General features: G+C 53.9%; 1 protein-coding gene across 1 annotated transcript in view; it reads left to right on the top strand.

Moving 5' to 3' along the window:
* LOC117098079 (SH3 domain and tetratricopeptide repeat-containing protein 1-like) overlaps positions 1 to 17758 on the top strand; it is a 23306-nt gene extending 5548 nt beyond the window's left edge. Inside the window, 15 exon segments of the mRNA XM_033236561.1 lie at positions 3724 to 3864; positions 4188 to 4218; positions 4361 to 5338; positions 5341 to 5554; positions 5556 to 6016; positions 9473 to 9600; positions 9602 to 9654; positions 10766 to 10791; positions 10794 to 10826; positions 10829 to 10908; positions 12402 to 12444; positions 12447 to 12523; positions 13243 to 13399; positions 14435 to 14673; positions 17367 to 17758. Of these exon segments, the coding sequence (XP_033092452.1) occupies positions 3724 to 3864; positions 4188 to 4218; positions 4361 to 5338; positions 5341 to 5554; positions 5556 to 6016; positions 9473 to 9600; positions 9602 to 9654; positions 10766 to 10791; positions 10794 to 10826; positions 10829 to 10908; positions 12402 to 12444; positions 12447 to 12523; positions 13243 to 13399; positions 14435 to 14673; positions 17367 to 17720 (3015 nt within the window). The 3' untranslated portion in view covers positions 17721 to 17758.
* The last annotated feature ends 5335 nt before the right edge of the window (positions 17759 to 23093 follow it).

Here is a 23093-nt window from a genome sequence, read left to right as displayed (position 1 = left end):
CTTAACTCGTCATTCACTCAGCCACTCTTTCTTGAATGGCATGTGTGCCAGCTGTAGTAGGAACTTGCTAAGGCTCTAGGACTAACTCTTATGAAACAGGGGTCCTGGGGGAAGCAAATGCATATAACTATAAACGTTTGTGGGGATATCAGAGGGGGTGACTATAGGTGCAAAACTTCATTCGTTCATTGTCCTATCTAGGAGGTTTTGTGTCTTAGCAGCGTGTTCCATAGTAACACATTCCTGTATAAAAATATTCATCATATTATTTTGAAATTCTCTGCTTAGGTATGTATTTTTCCCACTAAGTTTAGAACTGGTTAAGGACAGACTATGGGGTATGTAATATATGTACACACACACACATATATATATTACCATTGTAAATATACAATATATATTTATATATATACACACATATATATTTCTTCCTCTCTATATATACACACAACACACACATATATATGAAATACACACACACACACACACACACACACACACACTTCTGCCAAGCACAGAAAGTCAAAACTAGGCAAGGGTTCTTTTAGGGTTCATGAAAAAATAGATGTGCTTAGTTGAGAGCGTCCTTAAGTTGCCAGGGGAAAGACAGGATGGATTCACAAAGGGAGATAGTTTTTTTTTTTTTCCTCCTTTGTTTAACTCTTGAATTCAAAATAATCCAGACTTACGGAAAAGTTGCAAAAATAGTACAGAGAATTCCCGTATGGTCTTCCCTCAGGTTCCCCAAACATTTCACTCCATTTGTACTTTCTTTTTCTCTCTCTGTAGATATAATTTTTTTTTTTTCTGAAATGTTTGAGAGTGGAAGGTAGAATGCAGGGCAGGGTGAAAGGCGGAAGGAGAGAGGTGGGTTTGGAGGCTTTTTTTTTTTTTAACCTTCTGAGATGGAGTTTCGCTCTTGTCACCCAGGCTGCAGTGCAATGGCACGATCTCGGCTCACTCTAACCTCTGCCTTCTGAGTTCAAATGATTCTCCTGCTTCAGCCTCCCGAATAGCTGGGATTACAGGCACCCACCACCATGCTCGGCTAATTTTTTGTATTTTTAGTAGAGGGGTTTCACCACGTTGGCCAGGCTGGTCTTGAACTCCTGACGTCTGATGATCCACCTGCCTTGGCCTACCAAAGTGCTTGGGATTACAGGCATGAGCCACTGTGCCTGGCGATTGGGAGGCTTTTGCAGTAACCCAGAGCGCTATGATGAGGGCTGGACCTGGTTGGAAATGATGAGGAAGGTGAGAAGTGGTTAGGTCTGGCATATATTTTGAAAGGAGAGTTTAAATGGGTTGGATGACGAGAGAGAAAAAGAAGTTTTAAGGATGATGTCAAGGATTTTGGACTGAGTAACTGGAAGACTAGAGATGCTGTTATTGGGATGGGGAAGATTATGGGAGGAGTGGGTTATAGCAGGGGGAATCAAAAGTGCGTTTTGGGCATGCTAAATTTGAGGTCCAAAAAGAGATGTTAAGAAGTGTTGGCCGGACACGGTGGCTCACGCCTGTAATTCCAGCACTTTGGGAGGCTGAGGCAGGCAGATCACCTGAGGTCAAGAGTTCGAGACCGGCCTGATAATTATTAAAATCGATCATTGATGTTTACTAATTAATCATATTATTGCTGCTAATATCGCAGGGGGTGTACACCTACCTGTGATGTTGTTCCTAATATCCAGGGACAGAGGACATGATCTTAGTTTTAATATCACAGTAGGTGTACACTCACGCTGTGACACTGATCCTAATATCCAGGGGGTAGAGTATGACATGACTCCCAACATAGCAATGAACGGACAGCCACCCGGTGATATTGCTCCTAATATTCATGGAAGAAGCATATGATATTACTCCCAATATTGCAGGGAGGATACAGCTCTTCTGTGATATGGTTCCTAGTATCCGGAGGGGGAGAGGATGGTAATAGTTCCAGTATCGCAGGCTGTGTTCACCCACCCTGTGATATTGTTATGAGTATCCTGGAAAGGATATGACTCCCCATAGAGCAGGAGGCATACATCCAGCCTGGGATATTGTTCCTAATATCCATGGAGAGGAGAGGCTGATATTACTCCCAATATGGCAGGGGGTGTACATCCATCCTGTGATATTCTTCTTAATATTCCAAGGCTGAGAGGTTGATATTACTCCCAGTATCACAGACACTGTACACCCCCATGTGATACTCTTCCCGGTATCCGGAAGGGGAGAAGATGGTATTAATTCCCATATCACAGGAGGTGAACACCCACTCTGATATCTTTCCTAGTATGCAGGGGGAGAGGGGATAATATTATTCCAATATTGCAGAAGATGTACACGCCCCCCCATGATATTGTCCTTAATATTCCAAGGCACAGAAGATGATATTACTCCCAATATTGCAGAAAGTGTACACCCCCCAGTGATGTTGTTCCCATGATCCAGGAGGGAAGAGGATGATATGACTTTCAACCCCTGCACCCTGCAATGCTCTCACCCTGCAACACCGACACCCAGCTCAACCTGACATGGGACCAGAGGTGCTGGCTGGGGGTGTGATTGCTTCTCTTTTCTCCCTTGCCAGACTCAGTAGAGGAAGCTGAGACTGAGCAGCCACAGGAACAAGGTGGGTTTTGCAGGTGGCTCAGGCTTCCTCTGGTTATGAGCTGGGCCTTGGGGTAACGCCGGGGGAGGTGACAGAGCTGAGTATGGTGGGCATTGGATGCAGCTGTCACCCCTCTGTGGTGCGGGCTGGGGGCTTGGGGGACGTTGACTGAGGTGGGCCTGAACCTCTCGTCTACTCTGACACTGGAGGCTGTGGGGTCCCACACTTCTTCCAATGAACATGCTGGCCCCCACCTGGTCCCCAACCGAGATGGGACATCCTTTCCACTGCTGGGGCCCACATGGAGCTGTGGGTTCCTTTCTCATGACCTGGAGAAGCTGCAGTTCGCCCTGTGCTCTGCCTCAGAGATGGGAGGCCACACTGCCCTCAGCGGGTAGCAGAATTCAGAGCCTTAGGTTGCAGGGGCCTCAGCTGAGGTCCCTGAAGGGTCTGCTCTTTCCTGAGGGGCTGATTCAGGGAGGCCCTCCCATCTCCGCTCTGGGGTTCTGTCTCTTCCCCTCACACAGGGTCCGCATGTGGTCAGCCTGGTGATGTGGATGCACCAAGGACCCTTGGAAGTTCCCTGGGAATGAGATCCATCCCAGTACATTTGGGATGCAGGCACAAGGTCCCAGAGGAGGCCTGGGAAGCCAGTGGGGAAGGGAAGGCTGTAGTAGGTTTAGCCTCGGGGAGGGGGTGGTTCCACCCTCTGCCAAAGTCCCTGGAGCAAAGGCACGTGGCTCTCCATCTGCCCCAGAGGCCAGGGTAGTGGCTGGGAGGGGCTGTGTGCCTCTGCCGGGTGGGGGAGATTTCTTAGCTAATCTAGTGAAGTCAAGTCAGACATTTGCCTCTAAATCATATTTATTAATTTTTTAATTCCAAGGCTTTACAGATGAATAAGGAGACAGTTTGTATTGAAAATAGTTTTTACATGTGAGCTTGAAAAAGAGAGTCTGTTTAAATCTAGTTTTTTCCTTCCCTGTAATGCCTCTTTTCATCCCAGTTTTCCAATAGGAAATGCGCTCATTTGCTTACCTCTGGGAGGGGGCTTTGGCTAGGAATCCACCAAAGACAGCAGGTGCCAGTGGACTGCTTCAGCAGTCTAGCCTTTGTTAACCCTTTAGGAACTGTGGGCTTCAGGTTTTCAGACCATCCAAGGTGAAGGTGGCCACAGGGGCCTGGAAGCTTTCCCATCCTTGCTGCAGGGATGGTCCGTTTCCCTGCATGGAGCTTGGTACCTGGGTACAACACCCCTGTCCTGTGCCGTCGGTGGCTTTACCAATTTTGCATAGCAGCTTTTGAGCTGATCAATAGCTCTGATTGGCTGTTGAGGATTTCATGGATTCCTGTACCCCCCCGGGGGGCCCAATATGCTGACAGAAGTTACATTTGTAGTTGTGGTGCTGCATACACATGGGTCCAGTTAGAAGGCTTTGATTCTTTCTAAAGGGAAAGGCATCTCTGAGGGATCGCTGAGCTGACATAGTCTCCTCAAACCATGCTGTCAGGTGGGCGACAAAGCAGGACAAGAGGGTGATTTCGTAGGAGAGTCGGGCCATGGGCCTGCGTGTTCTCTCTGTCCCCATAGTGCCGGAGTTCCTACGTGCTCCAGGCCCCGGGTTTGCATTGCACATAATTCTCAAGGGCTCATGGCAAGCTGCACCAGGGACACAGAGGGCGGGGATGCGGGGACCCTGCCCCCAGTGGACCAAGGACTCACTGCTGGACTCTAATCTGTCTAGGTATTTTTGTGACTTGCAGAAATACCTCCACCTTGCCTGGGCCTGGAGCCACAGGAGACCTTTCCGAAGGTGAGGAATGTTCTGGAACAATGCAAGGCCTGCCCAGTTTGCCCCCAGGAGCCAGCATCCTGGGGTCTCTGTGCGGCATCCAGCAACGTGAGCTTGCAGGACCCCGAGGAGCCCTCCTTCTGCTTGGAAGCTGAAGACGACTGGGAGGATCCAGAGGCCCTGAGCTCACGGCTGCTGTTCCTGAACACCTCCGGATACAAGGCCAGCTTCTGTGGCCTGTACAACGTGGCGCTGCCATGGCTAAGCGGCATGTTCTGCAGCTTTAGCGATGAGGAGGAGCTGACTGGGCGCCTGGCACAGGCCCGAGGGGTGGCCAAGAAAGCTGGCCTCCTCATGGCCCTGGCCAGGCTCTGCTTCCTCCTGGGGTGGCTGTGCTGCAGGAGGCTCAAGCTGTCCCAGGCCCGGGTGTACTTTGAGGAAACACTGGGGACCCTGGACGGCAGCTTCGGGGACCTGTTCCAGGTGGTGGCTGTGTACGTCAACCTGACCAGCATTTACCAGAAGCAGAACCGGGAGAACTTTATACACATGATTCCCAAAGCCATGGCCCTGCTCCTGGGGACGCCCGGCCACATCAGCACCGAGGCGGACGGGGAGCTCCTGCAGCTGGTGCTGCAGTGGGCGGTGGGTGGCCAGAGCCTGCAGGCCAAGGCCCAGGCCTGCTTCCTGCTGGCCAGGCACCACGTGCACCTCAAGCAGCCTGAGGAGGCCCTGTCCTTCCTAGAGTGGCTGTTGCTTTTGCACAGGGACTCGGGAGCCCCAGACGCTGCTTGGCTCTCAGACTGCTCCCTGCTCCTGGCTGACATCTACAGCCACAAGTGCCTGCCCCACCTGGTGCTGAGCTGTGTCAAGGTGGCCTCATTGAGGACACAGGACTCGCTGGCCGGCTCGCTGAGGAGCGTGAATCTGGTGCTCCAGAATGCCCTCCAGCCCACAGCCTCCCCACCCAGACTTCCCACTACCTCAGGCGAGTGCTGGCCTCCCTAACCCCGGGCACAGGCCAGGCTCTCCGTGGCCTTCTCCACGACAGCCTGGCCCAGCCGTACAGCCACCATGGCTACCATGGCCCGGCCATCACCTTCATGACACAGGTGGTGGAAGCCAGTGCTGTAGCCGGAGTCTGTGCCATCGTGGACACCCTGGTGGCTGGCCTGGCTGCATGTGCTTCATGGGCAAAGCCTGGTGGCCTTGAACATCCTGCAGTCTGTCCAGGATGCAGTGGTGGCCAGCGAGCACCAGGAAGGTGTGATTGCCAACATGGTGGCCGTGGCTCTGAAGAGGACGGGCCGGAGGAGGCAGACAGCTGAGGGCTACTACTGCGCCCTATGGGTGGTTTGGGACCTGGGCCAGGGGAGTAACCAGGCAGTGGTGCTGGCCAACTTCAGGACCCTGTGCCTGCACGCGGGTGTCAGCAGGCTGGCCCAGCACTACCTTCTGGAGGCCATGCGTCTGTTCTCAAGGCTTCCCTGTTTGGAGTGTGGCTGGGACTTCACCCACGTACTCCTGCAGCTGGGTCACCTCTGCACCCGCCAGGGCCCGGCCCAGCAGTGCAAGGGCTACTGTGAGTGGGCCCTTCTGGTGGCCGTGGAGATGGACCACGTGGACAGTGAGTGCCCTAGTTCCTCCTGTGCGCCTTCTGGGGCCAGTCGGGTCAGGGCACACCTGGGGTCTGTGATTCGGAAACAAGTGGTGGTTTTTCCACCATCAAAAGTGCTGAGTCATGGCCAGCAGCAGATGTTGGCAAGCGCCCTGGAGACAGGCAGTTCCCATGCAGGGCCAGGCCGTCTGTGCCCTACTGGGGCAACCAGCTCTTTCTGGTTTGCTCAGGGACCATCCTGCCTTGAGCACGGAAAATCGTGCATGCTGGAAATCCCTGGCCATAACCCTGGGATCAAGGCAGGCTCTGCTGAGCTGGGACTTGGGGCCCCTCCATGAGCCAGGCCCTGAACGCCAGTTCTTGTGCCTGTGTTATCTGCTTGGTATCTCGGCAGCCCTACGCACCTGTCATCCCACTTCACAGAGGACACAGGGGTGGGTGATTGCCCAAAGCCACAGAGCAGTTCATGCAAAAGCAGCTCGTGCAGAGTGTGCCAGGCCCCACCCACAAATGGAGCTTGTGGGGTCCTCGGGAAGCAGGTGCTGAGCGCAGGAACGTGAGCTTCAGGCCAGAGAAGCCACAAAAGGGTGAGTGGCTTGATGGCGGGGCAGCACTTGGCCCTGGGTTAGGGAAGCCTCTTTAGTCTGGGACCAGAGGGTTGAGAGGATTTAGTCAAATAATAGGTGTGGATGAGGGCTGGTGGTGGGAGGGGCTGGCGGTGTAGCCTGTGTGAAGGCCCAGGGGTGAGCAAGTGGGGTGAGTGAGCGGGGAGAGTGGGTTGTGAGCGGGGGTGAGTGAGCGGGAGTGTGAGTGGGGGTGAGTGAGCGGCAGTGTGAGCGGTGATGAGTGGGGTGTGAGCAGGGGTGAGTGAGCAGGGCTCATACAGGGAGGTGCAGAGTTGGGAGTGGGTGGATTGGGTGCTGGATGGTGAGAAGCTCTTCTGGAGAGCTAAGCAGGGCCTGGGGCCTCAGGCTGTGGCTTGGCCTTTTCCCCAAGAGCACTGGGGAGCCATGGAGTGCTGTCAAACAGTCACTACACACTGAGCAGTAAACGGACAGTAGGTGGGCAGGGCTGTCCAAATCTAGGCCGCAGAGAAAAGATAAGGAGGTTGAGTCCAGGGAAATGGCTGAGACAAGGGATACTGTTGAGTCCCCTCTGCCATGCAGCACTTTGTCATGGCACAGTGAGACCACTCAGAGGTGCCTCCTGTGGCCTGGACCAGAGCCCCAGGGGCTGTGGCCAAATCTGCCCATTTCCCAGCACAGGCCTGGCACCCACTCCTGGCCCTAGGAGGGATGAGATTTTGGAAAGGACCGTGTGAAGGGGCCCCGGTCCCACACATCTGCCCAAGGAGGGATGGGGGGTTCATACCCAGGCTTCTTCGCCAGGGGCATTCTCTGACTGGAAGGAGACCCTCCAGGAGTCCAGCGCCCCAGCCCCCACTGCAGCCTCCGGTGGCTCCTGGCACAATAGCCTGTGGCACCTCCTCCTACGAGGCCCTCCCCAGGGTGCTGGGGGATTCAGACTTGGAAATGCAGGCCAGGGAATAGAGATCATGCGTCCCTGTCTCCCCAACCTGCGCTGAACGGTCGAGGAGACCGAGAGTGGGGTTGATACCCCACATGCTTACTTAGGATCATTTTTGAGTCACTTTCGGTAGTTCGTGTCCTTCTAGGAGTTTGGCTGTTGTGTCTAGATGGTCTGATTTGTTGGTGTACAATTGTTCGTAGTGTTTTCATGGAATCCTTTTATTTCTGTCAGGTCGGCAATAATGTTTCCTCTTTCATTTCTGATTTTAGAAACTTGGGTTTGTAATTGTTTATTTATTTTTATTAGAGATGGGGTCTCATCATGTTCCCCCAGGCTGGTCTTGAATGCTGGCCTCAGCGATCCTTCCACCTCGGCCTCACAAAGCGCTGGGATGACAGGCGTGAGCCATGGTGCTCAGTCTCTGATTTTAGTCATCATCTTTCTTTTCTTGGTCAGTCTGGTGAAAGACTTGTCAATTTTGTTATTATTTTCAAAAAACCCACTTTTGGTTCGTTGACTATCTCTTTGTGTTTTCCATTCTCTGTATTTTTACTTCCCATTTCCACTCTCACGTTTATTATTTTCTTCCTTTTATTCACTTTGGTTTAGTTCATTTTCTAGTTTCTCAGGTGGAAGGTTAGGTTTTTGATTTGAGATTTTTCTTCTTTCTTTGAATGTAGACATTTACAGTTATAAATTTCCCTTTCAGCACTGCCTTAGCTGCATCTTGGAGTTTTTGATACGCTGTGCTTTTTTTTTTTTTTTTCTTTAGGTTTTGCTCCATTGCCCAGGCTGGGGTGCAGTGGTGCAATCGGCTCACTGCAACTTCTACCCAGGTTCAAGCCATTCTCATGCCTCAGCCTCCCGAGTAACTGGGATTACAGATGTGCACCACCACACCCGGCTAATTTTTGTATTTTTTAATAGAGACGAGGTTTCACCATGTTTCCCAGGCTGATCTCAAACTCCTGGACTCAAGCAATCCTCCCGCCTCGGCCTCCCACAGTGCTGGGATGACAGGCGGGAGCCACTGCGCTGGCCCAGGCTGTGCATTTGTTTGCATTCTTCTCAAATTAGTTTTCAGTTTCCCTGATGGTCTCTTCTTTGACTCACTGGTTGTTTAGGAGTGTGTAATTTCCACATATTTTTGAATTTCCCACGTTTTCTTCACTGTTGACTTCCAGTTTCGGGCCAGTACAGCTGAAGAACACCTCTGCTTTGGTCTCAGTCCTTCTCCATTCACTGAGGCTTGTTTTGTGGCCTGGCACATGGTCTGTCATGGGGAATGTCCCATGGGTGCCCAAGGGGACTGTGTATTCAGCTGTTGTTGGGTGGCGTGTGTGACAGATGTCCATTTGGCGTACCTGGTTTCCGGTGTTAATCTTTGGAATGTTTCTGACACTAGAAAACCAGAAGCTTTCCACTGTTCCCAGCACCCTGACTTTGGGAGAGGCCAGTGAGCCTGTGGGTTTGGAGCCTGGTTGCATGAAAGAAGCATGTGTGGGAACACCAGGGGCTGGTTTTGAACCCCATTCCCCCAACATGATGCCATGTGTGGCAGATATGATGCTTGGCTTTGCTCTCCCGGGGTTCTATCTGTGACAGGGGCTACTTGTGCCCCAGCCTCATCAGCTCAGGCTGAAGGCGGCCCTGGTCCTGGCCAGAGGGACTTTGTGAAGCAGAAATAGATGGCCTGGTGCTGGGGCCGAGCCTGGTCAGGACCTCAGCCCTGGGAGTTGTAAAGAAGGCCGGCCTCTACCATGAGCATGTGCACCAAGCTGTGCCCATGTCACGGTGTGCTCAGCGTCTGCCCGCCTATGGGGCCCAGGTTCACAGAGGTGTGAAAGGAACGAGCACAGCGCAGGGGCCTCTGAGCCCAGCCAGCCTCGCTTCGATGCTGGGAGGCTGACGTCTTCCATTTTGTCTTCTGCCCAGGCCAGCTGCGGGCCGTCCAGTGGCTGTGCTACTTCTACAGCGTCGTCATGCCCAGCAAGGCCCAGTGTGTCCTCTACCATGAGCTCCAGCTCTCCCTGGTCCTCAAGGTGGCCAACAAGGTGCTGGAGGGGGCAGCTCCTGGAGACCATCAGTCAGCTCTACCTGTCTCTGGGCACTGAGCGGTCAGGGCTGGCTTTGCAGTGGTGGGGCTGTGGAGGGTGGCAAGGGGGCTGGGGGGGCAGGGCAGGGAGGGAGGCCACAGGAAAGCTGGCCCAGGGCTGCTGCTGGCTTGTGAGTCCCAGCTTGAGCCTCGCTTGTTGGGTCAAAGATCATCTCAACCCCAGCAGAGGCAGTACGTACACTCTGGGATGTTCTTCCTACTATGGTGGCTTTTGTCATCTGACCTTTGCCTGCCCCGAATCTTCACCCCTGGCCTTCATCTGTCCCCTTAAATGTGACCACAGCAGCCACCTGTGGCTTCTCTCCCACAGAAGACAGAGCCAAGTGTGTCACCTGCTTCCCTGGGGCAGGGTTTCAAGGTCTCACATCCCATATGTGGCCCACTCGGCTTCCCCCGAGCATTCTGACCTGGTGGGGGTAACCATGGCCCTGGCCACCCCACCCACAGAGCCTGGTGACATTGCTGCAGTCACAGCCCCTCGAGTGTCGGACTTACTGAGAGAGCAGGGAAGGAGCCGGATTCCATGGGGACCCGGGAGACTGGCTCTAGTCTTGGCCTCAGGTTCACAGAAGGAAAATGGGCCAGTGTGCTGGAGCCATGCTTCTCAAAGTGTAGTCCCTAGATGAGCAGAGCAGCATCCATGTCACCTAGGAGATGGTGGCAAGTGGGAGTTCTAGGGCCTGCCCCAGGCCTGTGGAGCCGGAAGCTGTGGGGGCAGGGCCAGCAAGCTATACAGACAGGCCTCCGAGTGACTGTGATGCCTGCACACCTTGGGAACCATCGACCTAGATAGCCTCTGAACACTAACGGCTCCTGGTGCGTCTGGAGAACACAGACCATGTCTGGGAGGCAGGGGAGATGGACTGGCACACTCCTCCTGCTACAGGGCAGCATGATGCTTGATTCCCTCAGAAGGATGTCCTTCATCTTTTCCATGCCGTGTGTGTTCACCCTGGCCCTCCCAGCAGCCTGGGAAGGGCAGAACACTGCACACACAAGAGGGCCGTTCCCAGTCCCCACATTCCAGATTCATCTGTCACCAGACCCACGGAGGAGGCAGACTGGTTCCAGGAGGATGAGAGCCCTTGTTCTGACACTGCGTCTGATTCCAGGACCTACAGATCCACTCTGGACTACACCAAAGAAGTTTGGGGATTTTCATTGACCTCCAAAAGAGGAGGTGCATGCCTGGCTGCAAGCAGGGAAGATCTACTACATCCTGCGGCAGAGCGAGCTGGTGGACCTGTACATCCAGGTGAGTGGTAAGGGATGCAGGAGGGCCCCTGTGCTGTTCACTCCATCCATCCGTTCATCCTTCCATCATCTATTTACCTGTTCATCCATCCATCCACCCATCATCCATTCTTTTATCATCCATCTATTCACCCATCTATCCATCCATTCACCTGTCCACCCACCCATGCATTCATCCTTCCATCATCTTCCCATACACCTGTGGGTCCTTCCATCCATCTTTCCATCATCCATCCAACCATCCATTTATCCATCTATCCGTCATCCATGCATCCACCCATCCTTTTATCATCCATCCACCCACCCACTTATCCATGCATCCATCATCCATCCATCATTCATATATCCTTTTATCATTCATCCATTCACTTGTTCTTCCATCCATCCATCCATCCGTCCATTCATCCATCCATCATTCATACATCCTTTTATCATCCGTTCATTCACCCGTTTATCCATCCATTCACCTGTTCTTCCATCCACCCATCCATTCATCCATCCATCTGTCCATCATTCATCCACCCACCAATCTACCTATTAATCCATCCCTCCATTCATCTGTCCATTTGTTTATCCATACATTCGCCTATACACCATCTGTACATCCATATGTACATACATCATCTACCCTCCACCCATCCATACATTATCTACCCACCCATACATACAGACATACACACATCATTCCATCCATCCATCCGTCTATACATCTATTCATCCATTCATCCATCTACCCATTCCTAAGCCACTGCTGAGCACCTGTTGTGTGCCTTTTCCCTCCCTCCAATTGGTTCCCTCACATCCTCCCCCAGTGGCCAGCATCTTCTCCGAGGGCAGAGGTGTGGCCCCTCACAATGCCTAGCACCTGCTGGTATACAGCACATGCTCAAAGAATGGGACCACTCAGTTAACACACAGAAGAACATGCTCCAAGAGACAGGTGGCACATCTCCTTACAAAATGAATCATAGTGGCTGTTTTCAGAGGCTTTCCCCACAGTGTGATCTGGAACAAATTGTGAAGCCCACGAGCCTGGTGAGGCTTTCATTATTGAGCACCTGCTGTATACCTCCTTGAGCTGAGGAGAGGGATCAAGAGCTCATGGCCAGGAGGGGACCAGGCCCACCCACAAACACTGTTGATGTGTGGCCCTGAGCTGTGGCAGGGATGTGGCAACGCAGAAAGGAACCAGGGGATGGGCTCCCAGCAATCTGGGGGCCACGGAGACTGTTTGAGTGCTGGGGGGGGTGGGCTAGGGCTATCCTGGTGGTAGGATTCACAGGTGTCGGGCTCCTGGGCTGCAGCTGCTCAGTCACCTCCTGGCACTCGGGTGCATCAGTTCATTGTCCTCATGCCAGTGGTGGGGCAGCCCTAATGGACAGCACTGAAAAATGCTCAGGTGTACCTGCAGTGTGTGAGAGGAAGGAGGTTGGTGAAGGTGGGCGTGGCCACCTCCCAGGTGTGGGTCTTGAGGGAACTTCTGCCTCCTTTCAGGTGGCACAGAATGTGGACCTGTACACAGGCGACCCCAACCTGGGGTGGAGCTGTTTGAGGCAGCTGGAGACATCTTCTTCAATGGGGCCTGGGAGCAGGAGAAAGCCGTGTCCTTCTACCGGGTGAGCTGGCCTGTGGGCTGATGTAGGTGGGCCGCAGGGGGGCACAAGGAGGGCTGAGACACAGGTGTGGCAGGGCAGAGGCCTCCCACCTGGAGGCAGGGCCACCCATGCACATGCTTAGTTTCCCAGTGGTCTCACCAGGAATGATATTGACCATGCCCCTGCCTGGGAGAAACGCTCAGGTCTGGACATGACAGTGGCTCTACCCTTGCACCTGATGATCTCAAACAACCATGAGTGGAAAGTCCTGTCATCATCTGGAAGATGAGGACACTGAGGCTCAGAGAGGCACAGGGACATGTCGAAGGACACACAGCATGTCAGTGGGAGGCCCAGGGCCAGCGCCCAAGTCTGCCTGCACCCCGAAGCGGGAACGGCTTCTCCCTTCCTCTGAGCTCACGGTGTGGCTCAGCCCTGGGCACAGATAAATGTGTTTTTAGAGCAGAGAGGAGTGCTAGCTCCCCCCCCCAGTCAGACCCCCGGTGCACAGGTGGGAGAGGCTGGTCTGAGGCTGCCAGGTGTATCTGGATGGGCCTCAGATGACTCTTCAGCCCCCAACTTGGGTGTCTGAACCGTGTGTTATCCCAGAGTACAGAGCTCTGTGGAGGTGCAGGGGTCACTGGGGCGTGGGAAGCTCCAAGCACATGTCTGAGCTCTGAGGAGGGCGCTGGGCAAGGTGGGTGCTGCGGGAAGCCTGACCCCACCTGCCTGTGTGGTAGGACCGGGCCCTGCCCCTGGCAGTGACTACGGGCAACCGCAAGGCGGAGCCGCAGCTGCAGCTGTGCAACAAGCTGGTGGCAATGCTGGCCACGCTGGAGGAGCCCCAAGAGGGCTTGGAGGTTGCCCACATGGCCCTAGCACTCAGCATCACTCTGGGTAAGTCCCCTGAGCCCCCGCCCTGCCAGGACCCACACTTTGCTAGAGCCGAGCCTCCAGGTCTGCAGGGCAGGAGCTGAAACAGCTGCTGGATTTTCCTGGTCTCCTGTCCAGGCAGGCAGATCTGCCCAGCTGGCTTCCCTGTCTGGCCGTGGGGCACAGCCCGAGGTCTCTCATGTAGTGCAGAGCTCCCTGCCTGGCTGAGCTCTGCTTCCTCTGTCTCTTCCTGCTGCTGATCACAAGGGCCGCCCAGTGTGCCCTCTGCCTTCCAGACATGCCAGGCATCTCGGTCCCTGGAGGTGCCAGGCTGAGTGGCACATTCCCTTTGTCTTGTGCCCCTCCCACCCTCATCAACCACACAGCTCTCTGGCTGATGAAATCCCAGTTCCCCTTCCAGCAGCCTGCCCCTTAAGGCCGGGCATCCCCTGGTGCTGTGCCAGGTCATCTATCCTCCTCCAGAGACAGGGAACCCTGGGCGGGCTGCATGCCCCAGCACCTTGTGCCTTGGGGCCCAGTACACAGTAGGTGTACAGCTGTGTGGGAATGCATTGAATGCAGGCTCCACGGCACTCGCCCTGAAAAGGGGAGGACATCGGAGACAGCCTAGGTGGGTTTGTGCATCTGTGGGGGGACCTGGAGCTCAGGCACGCAGTGACTCCCCAAGATAAGGGGCTCTGATCATGACACACCCAGGAGGAGTCGGATGTCACGTCTGTGGGTTGCATGGAGCCGGGGTGCCCGGGAGCACCTGGACTGCATGGCTTTTGGGCTCCCCTGGTTAAAACCAGTGAGCAAAGGCAGGTGGCTATGTGTAGGCACAGAGCTGGGCCATCCAAGCCCGACTTTGCCAAAGCCTCACATTAGACAGGGGCAGGCCTTATTAGTTCTGCTTTGCAGATGGGAAAGTGAGTCTGGGAACCCGGAAGGGACTGGCCAGAGCTGTCCAGGTGACTGCAGGTGCCTGGAGGCAAGCCAGGTGTGCTGCCTGGGGTCTCTATACCTGCTCCTCAGGGGCCTGTGCCCTCCCTGCCCCAGGGAGCCACGTCCTCACACCTGCTCCTTTGGCCTGCACCCCCGGGGACTGGTTGAACGAGGGCGTGGCCTACCACAGGCTGGCCGCCCTGCACCACCGGCTGGGCCATGGCAAGCTGGCGGAGCACTTCTACCTCAAGGCCCTGTAGCTCTGCAACTCGCCGCTGGAGTTCGATGAGGAGACCCTCTACTGCGTGAAGGTGTACCTGGTGCTCGGTGACATCATCGTCTATGACCTGAAGGTTGGTGGGGAAGGGACAGGGCTGAAGGTGGGTGGGGAGGGGCAGGGCTCAGGGTGTTCCCAGCCCCCTTGGAGTGGGATCTCCACCCACACCCCAGAGGCCTGGGTTCCAGCCTTTCTTAGGAATGGCCCAGTGGCCTCCCTGGGGCTCTGCACCCAGCTAGAGGAGCCGGCAAGGTTCGCAGATACAACCCAGCTCCCAAGCTGGCCAGGCCCCACCCTCAAGAACTCAGTCTCAACCAGGGAGGCTGACACATGAGCGGGCAATGGTGGCCTCTGGGTAAAGAAGGGGGATTGTAGTCAGGGGGACCCTCCTGGAGGAGGTGACACCAAAGCTGAATCTTGACTGTCAAGTTGCATTTAACAAAGGAAGCAGGGCGGCAGAAGGATATTTCGGAGGACAGCATCATCCTCACGTTGAATCCATGTTGCAAGATCCAACCCAAATCCCGGTGCCTCCTCTAGTAAGCCTGCCCAGGGTGCCAGCCTGCACTGAGCAACTCCTTCCTGGAGTCCTGAGACTCCTGGAATCTTCACATCACCCAGGAAGGGTGGGGTGGGACCAGTGTCTTACCATTGGGTTCACAGACAGGGAAACCCCAGCTCAGGGCAGGAGTAGTGGGGTGGGGTCCCAGCCAGCCAGGCTGAGACCTTGCTGGGTCAGGTCTGTCTCGAGGGGAGGTGCTGTGCTCCCTCTGCCCCAGCCCTGCAGTGGTGGAGAGCTGGGACTGGCAGACTCAGACCTGGGGTGTCTCCACCCTCTGCCTAGCAGGCACCACCCTTCCTCAGCATCTCACCGGCACCGCGTCAGTGCTCCTCATGGGCTGAGGGGCCAGGGCGCTCCAGTCCAGGGGCCGAGATCTTGGGGGCCTGAGAACAACATGAGCTGTGGCAGCCCTAAGACCCTGCCCCATATCCCCCACTGCAGGCCTGGGGATGCCCAGGAGGCCTCCGCCCAGTGCTGGCGACACCTGGTGGTCAGAAGCGGTCCCTGTGGCCTCCTAAGTCCCAGCCAGACAGGGAGGTGCCAGGTGTCAGGCCCAGAGGGACGCTGCTCACCACTCAGGGGGCTCGCCTGGGACCCAGGGGATGGGCCTCCCAGAAGAGGGCCTTTATCTCCCTTGGTCAAGCCTGCTGCCCACTCCGCCTCCCCAGGAGGAAGGAAAGGGCCAAGTAGTACCTGAGAGGCCAAAGTCTATGGTGGGGGTCGAGTGGCACAGCCCTCTGGGTCTCATCGTGACTATGCTGTCAGTGCAGGCCAGCTTCCCACAGGGAGGCCCCCTCGGAATTCCCAAGGGCGGCTGTCTTTCCAAGGCCACACCCTCCTCCTTGTATAGGAGGCTCTGGACACAGGGCCCGGAGCAGTGGGAGAAAAAGCCTGTCTGGATGGGGCCTGGAAGGCTGGCAAAGAAGCAGAGGTAAATGGGCATCTTTTCCAATTGCCTTGAAAATGGGGTCCCCTTTAGTCTACACGTGAGAGTGAGCCCGGGAATAGGGTGAATTGGGTGTGTCCTGGCTCAGCCTGCCACTCAGTAGCTGCTGCACACACTACAGGCACATGGAAATGCACACGCAAATTCACACAGGCACGCACACACAGGCACACAAACACATGCACATTCACAGGCACACGCAGACACATATGCATTGGCTGGCTCCTTCCTGTTTAGTTGGGAAGCCCCACCCCTTCAGGAAGCCTTTGCCTCCCCCCACCTGCTGAGTCCGGAGCCTCCTGGGCCCTTCACTGTCTCCTGGGCTTCCCTCTGCCACAGCCCGGGCCACCTTTGTGGTCAGTGTTCAGTCCCAGGTCCCTCAGACTGGGAGCAAGGACGTTAGGCTCAGCCATGCACCCAGCACAGAGTCCAGTGTTCGGCTGGGCCGGGGGGCATTGGATGAGCACTGGCGGTGACTCGGGGCCTTCTCACGCCCCTACTCCGTGTGTGGGGTGGGGCAGTGAGGGAATGGACTGCTGCATCTTGGACTTTGTCCTTGGCCCTGGGAGCCATCTTGAGATGGTAAAGAGGGACAGGCCAGGCACGGGCCTTAGAGAAGTCCCTTGGGTCACCCCCATGTGGAGGAGGCACCTGGGGAGAAGCCAGGTGGGGGGTGGGAGGGTCAAGGAGGAGGTCTGGGAGGCAGCATCCCAACCCAGGGATGGTGAGTTTGAGCCAAAGATGCATTGAAAATGGGAGTAGAGGTCTGGGGAGTCACACTCCGTCAATATTTCAGGGAACATTGACAGAGAGGACACCTGTGAGATGGTTTTGTACCTGGCCTGGCCCGTGGAGGGCCTGGAAATGGTCAGCATGGATGGGGGCCAGAGGGGAGCCTGGGTCACTCAACACTGTGCCCCTGCTGTGGCTTGGAGCCACAGGTCCTGCATGGAACTCTCAGAGCAGGCAGGATCTGCCCTGACCACAGCCCACGGTGAAAGCAGCCACTGCCTGCAGAAAGGGTGGGACTGGGACAGGAGGCTTCGGGTGAGTGGGGCGTAGGGACAGTCAGGAAGGCTTCCAGGGGTGTCAGCATCTTCCCCACCTCCTGCAGCTGAGACCACAGCAGTGTCACAGGCTTCAGGGCTCATGGGGTGAGCCAGCATTGGCTGGACATGTGGAATGACCTGGAGACAGGAACGGCCTCTGGGAAGACGGGCTCCGAGTCCTCCTTTTGCTGAGCATGGCCTGTCCCCTTCAGGACCGGTTTGATGCAGCCGGGTACTACCAGCTGGCACTGGCAGCCGCCGTGGACCTGGGCAACAAGAAGGCACAGCTGAAGATCTACAAGCGGCCGGCCACCATCTCCCACAACTTCCTCCTGGACTGCGAGAAGTTGCTCTTCTTCTACCGGAAGGCCAGGACCTTCGCCACAGTGCTCAATGTCTGCAGGGTCAACCTGCCTCCTCTGCCACTCTGCGGGTGGGACCCCTGGTTGGCCCCAGCCATGCTCGCTGAGGACAGCATCCGAGGGAGTGGGTTTTGTGCAAGGAGGATGGTCTCCTGCCTCTCCTGGTGTCTCCCGTGGCTCATTTTCTGGGAAATGGAGGCATGAAAGCAGGGTTCAAATAGCAATAAATGTTTTTGCAATAACATACCGAAGTCCCCATGGCATCCTTCCCTGTGTGCTTCCTGGGCGGGGTCTAGGTGCCAGCTCCTTCCCTGGTGGCAGCCCTCTGATCTTGGGGATGAGAAGGACCCTGAGTCCAACAGACCTGGGCCAGGTCACCATGAGTCTCGGTTTCCTCGGCGGCCAGAGGGGAGACGGTGGTGGAACTGGCTGGGCAGCTCCCTGCTCAGAGCTCTTGCTGTAGGTCTCGTGCCACCCTTGCCTTTAACCTTCAGGCCACTGTGCGCAGATATGGGGGCTGCTAGTGTCTCTGTCCGCCATTGAAGAAATAGAGGCACAGAGAGGTTAGGTGTCTGGCCCACCATCACGCAGCAGTTAGGGGCGGAGACGCAGAGCCCAGTACACTGACCACCACACCACCCTGCCAGCCTGCAGCCAGGAAGGTGTCCCCCATTAGGACCCAAGGTCAGCTCCTGGACCTCTCTTGTGCTATCAGGAGAGCCGCAGGCCAGTGAAGGTGGCCCCGGGGATCCCTCACTCAGTGTCCTCTGCTCCCAGACTTGGTTGGGCCGAGCCTGGCCAGTCCCACCTCTGGCCACTGGTCAGCCCTGCGGGAAGTGAGATGCAGGGATCTCCGCCTATGTAGACGCTGCTACCCAGTATTGAAAGCCTTATCTGGGCTGCCCCCCAGCCGTCCCCACATACCCCTCCCCTTCTGGCCCCCGGCCCTCATCCCAGTCCCTGGAATCCCAGGTTTTCCTTCTTGGAATCTCTTGGCCCCAGGGAACACAGCTCACACGGTCTCTTTGCCAGTTTATGCAAGGAAATCGAGGTTCAGAGACTGTGGATGTCCCACGTGATTCTCACATACACTGCACTCTCCCAGGTCCCCCTCTTTTAAACACTTTAAATGAGGTGACTTTCACATCGCATGCAATTAACTATTTCAACGCGAATAATGTGGTGGCATTTGTGCATTCACAGTCCTGTGCAACCACTCACGCCAAGTAGTTTCAAAACGTGTTCATCTCCCCAGGAGAAACCTCCCATCCTCACTAAGCAGTTAACCCTCCTTGGTATCCCCCAAGCCCCTCGTTTAATGGAAGGGGAAACTGAGGCCCGGAGAGAGACTTGCCAGTGGGTGGAGCTCTGATAATAAGGAATCAGGCACCCATCTGCTGCTTCAGTCCTGGGTTGGTTTTCCATCCAGCAGAGGTGACAGAGCCAGGAGGTTCTGGGACCCCATGCTTGCAGCCAGAGCCCTGCCCTGAGCTTCCCCACCAGGGGGCAGCAGAGAGCTTTCCAGAACCGGCTGCGGGGCTGGCGGGAAGCAGCGGGTCAGAGCTGCTGACAAACCTCATGTGGACCCCAGATCACTGTTTCTGTGTGTTGGGCTTGAGAATTGGAGAGGAGGCCGCATGATTGGAAACGTGAAGACAGCACGGCCTGGCTGGAGCAGCCGGAAGCGTCGTCACGTTTACTGAGGACACAGATCTCCTGCCCTCTGGGCTGGGCCTGCAGTCATTCTTCTCGGGGTGGGGCCTGTAGGTCCGGGTTGCTCTCGGTCCCCGACCTGCCTCAGAGTCCGGGGGCCTTTGGAACTGTGCCTCCCCATCTCCACCCACCCTGGCTGGTGCCATGAGGGGACTGGATCCTGGGATCCTGTTCCTCTTGGGCAGCAGAGACTGGGGTACCAGAGGAGATGATGGGTCTTCAAGCCCCACATTCAAACCCCAGCCCACCACGCACAGTCTGGGTGTTCAGGATGAGGGAGTTGATGTCTCTGAGCCCCAGTTTTGTCACCACTAAAATGAGGCTGACATACTGGGGCAGAGTGCCAGCCCCAGGGCTAACAGAGGCCTGTTTCCTACTGACAATACCTCTTACCCCTAGGAACAGCTCCAACAACCACACACTAGGGAACACTCAACCCAGGCCAACTTGTCAGAGGCACGTGACCAGAGCGACTCCATCTTGAATGGAGGCTGGGTAAAGGGAGGATGAGACCTGCTGGGCCGCCTTCCCAGGAGGCTAGGCATTCTTAGTCACAGGATGAGATAGGAGGTCGGCACAAGATACAGCTCATAAAGACCTTGCTGATAAAGCAGGTTGCAGTAAAGTCGGCCAAAGCTCACCAAACCCAAGATGGCCACGAGGGTGACCTGTGATTGTCCTCACGGCTCATTATGTGCTAATTCTAATGCATTAGCTGCCACAAGACACTCCCACCAGTGCCACGACAGTTTACAGATGCCATGGCAACATCTGGAGGTTCCCTACACGGTCTCAGAAGGGAGGGCAGAAACTCTCAGTTCTGGGAATTGCCCACCCCTTTCCTGGAACACTCATGAATAGTCCAACCCTTGTTTAGCGTATGATCAAGAAATAACCATGAAAATGGGCAACCGGCAGCCTTTGAGGCCACTCTGCCTATGGAGCAGCCATTCTTTTTCTTTTTTTTTTTTGATATGGAGTCTCACTCTGTTGGCAGAACTGGAATGCAGTGGCATGATCTTGGCTCACTACAACCTCTACCTCCTGGGTTCAAGCGATTCTCCTGCCTCAGCCTTCCTAGTAGCTGGGATTACAGGCACCTGCCACCACGCCCAGTTAATTTTTTGTATTTTAGTGGCGACAGGGTTTTGCCATGTTGGACCAGGCTGGTCTCGAACTTCTCACCTCAGGTGATCCATCTGCCTCAGCATCCCAAAGTTATAGGATTACAGGAGTGAGCCACTGCGCCTGGTCAGAGTAGCCATTCTTTTATTCTTTTTCTTTCCTAATAAACTTGCTTTCACTTTATGGACTCGCCCCGAATTCTTTCTTCTGTGAGATCCAAGAAACCTCTCTTGGGGTCTGGATCGGAACCGCTTTTCAGTAACAAACTTGCTTAACCTCTCAGACCCTTCGTCTCTTCATCTATAACCAAAGACAAAGCCTCTCCCGAGGTTCCAAAAGTGTGCAGAGAACGCATGGGAAACAAGGGGCACAGAGTTGGTGTGCAGAACCAGTATCACAGACTGGGTGTCAAGCCACTGTCATACTGGAAGTAATATCACGCTCTCCCCCACAAGTTATGAGGAACAATATCACAGGGGGGTGTGTACCTTCTCCAGTAGTGGAAGTAGTATCATCATCTCTTCCTTTAGATGACAGGAACAATGTCACAGGCTGGGTGTACATCCCGTGTGTTTTTGGAAGCAATGTTATTCTCTCTTCTGGTAGGTTTTACGATTCATATCGCAGGCGGGGTGTACACCCCTTGTTATATTGGATGGAGTCTCATCCTATTGCAACCTGTATCTTTAGAACAATATCCCATGGGGGTTGTATATCTCTTCAATATTGGTACTAAGACCATCTTCTCCTTTCCTGGATATGAGAAACAGTATCAGAGGAGGGGTGTACACCCCTTGCAATGTTGGTAGTAATATCATCTCTCGCCTGTGGTTATTAAGGACAAAATCCCACAGTGGGTGTATGGTTCCTACTTTATTGGGAGTAATATCATCCATTCACCCCCTGGATATCAGGAACCATATCGCAGAAGAGTTGTCCAACCCTTTCGATATTGTCAGCCATGTCATCTTCTTCCCGCCTGGATATTAGGAACGATACCCCAGGGTTGGAGGCGGTGTGCACCCACTGCGATATCGAAAGTAAACTCAGCCTCTTTCCCGCTGGCTATTAGGAACTATATCACAGGCGGCTGTACACTTCTTGCCTTATTGGGAGTCTTATCATCCTCTCCTATCTTGGATATTATGAAAAATATTACAAACGAGGTATACACCCGCTGATATATTGAGAGTAATATTATGCTCTCCTCTTCGGGATATTACGAACAATATCACAGGAGGTGTGTACAACCCCTGCGATATTGGGAGAAATATCATTCTCTCCCCTTGAATATAACAAACAGTATCACAGGAGGATGTACCCCCCCGTGATACTGGGAGTCATATCATGTTATTCGGAACAATAGCACAGTGGGTGTGTAAAACCCCTGCGATATTACCACTAGTATTATCTTCTCCATCCCAGGATATAAGGAACAACATCACAAGGGGATGTACACCCCTGTGATATTGGGGATAATATGTTCCTCTCCCCGGCTATTAGTAATATCTTCCTCTCCCCGGCTGGATGTGAGGGAAAATATCACAGTGGAGGTCCACACCCCTTGTGATATTGGGAGTAATATCATCCTCTCACACTCTGGATAGAAGAAACAAGAAGACTGAAAGGATGAACACACACTGCGGTAATTTCATTAATGTCATCCTCTACCCCCTGGTTATTAGGAAAAACAGCATAGAGGAGTGGACACTTTCTGCGATATTGGGAGTAATATCATCTTCTCCTCGCCGGATATCAGGAATAAGTCTATTAATTATTAATATTAATAAATATGATAAAAATTAATATGAATCAATGACATTAATGACAACAAAGACACTAAATATTAATACTAATTTAAAATGTTAATGATTAGTATTAATATTAACACTATTAATAAAATAATGATATCATCAATTAATGTTACTTAAATCAACACTAAGTGATGCTGGCAATAAAACAATTAAGAATTAATAATAATAATTATTTAAAATTAATTTTTGGCATTCATCATCTATTTAAAATAATTATCAATATTAATGGTAAAATATTAATTGATAGTATTAATAATTATTACAATCGATTCTTGATGTTTAATAATTAATAATATCATTGTTCCCTGAGCAATACATTGGAGGTGTACACCGGTCTGTGAAAGAGTTCATTATTTCCAGAGGGGAAGACGATACTACTCACAATATCCAAAACAGGCCGTGAGTCCACCATGGCTCCCAATAACCAAGAGGGGGAGAAGGGGTGGCTCTGGGTCCCCACCTCGCAGGGGGTGGCTCACCCACCTTGTCACAGCCCCTGCTTTTGACAAGGGCATTCCAAAGCTAATCTGTAAAACTAGTCCAGGCCATGATCGGTGGGGGGTCGGAATTGCCTCATCACCCCACCTCCCTTCTGGAATTAGACAGAACTTAGACTCTTAGTCTGATGGGAAACATTTACAATCTATTGTCTCCGAAGCTACCTGGAGGATTCCCTCCACATGACAATGCCTTGGTCTCCACAACCCCTTATCTGACAACTCTCTCGACCATCTGTCAATCAGGAAATTTTTGAATCTACCTATGACCTGGACACCCCTGCTTCCAGTTGTCCCACCTTTCCAGACCAAACCAATGTACATCTTACATTTATTTGATCGATTGTCTCATGTCTCCCTAAAAACTATAAAACCAGGCTGGGCTCTGACCACCTCGGGAATACGTTCTTAGGATCTCCTGAGGGCTG

The sequence above is a fragment of the Trachypithecus francoisi genome, unplaced genomic scaffold (genome assembly GCF_009764315.1).
Source record: "Trachypithecus francoisi isolate TF-2019V2 unplaced genomic scaffold, Tfra_2.0 Lachesis_group15, whole genome shotgun sequence".
NCBI classification, from domain to species: domain Eukaryota; kingdom Metazoa; phylum Chordata; class Mammalia; order Primates; family Cercopithecidae; genus Trachypithecus; species Trachypithecus francoisi.
This window is presented reverse-complemented; position numbering and strand designations above follow the sequence as displayed.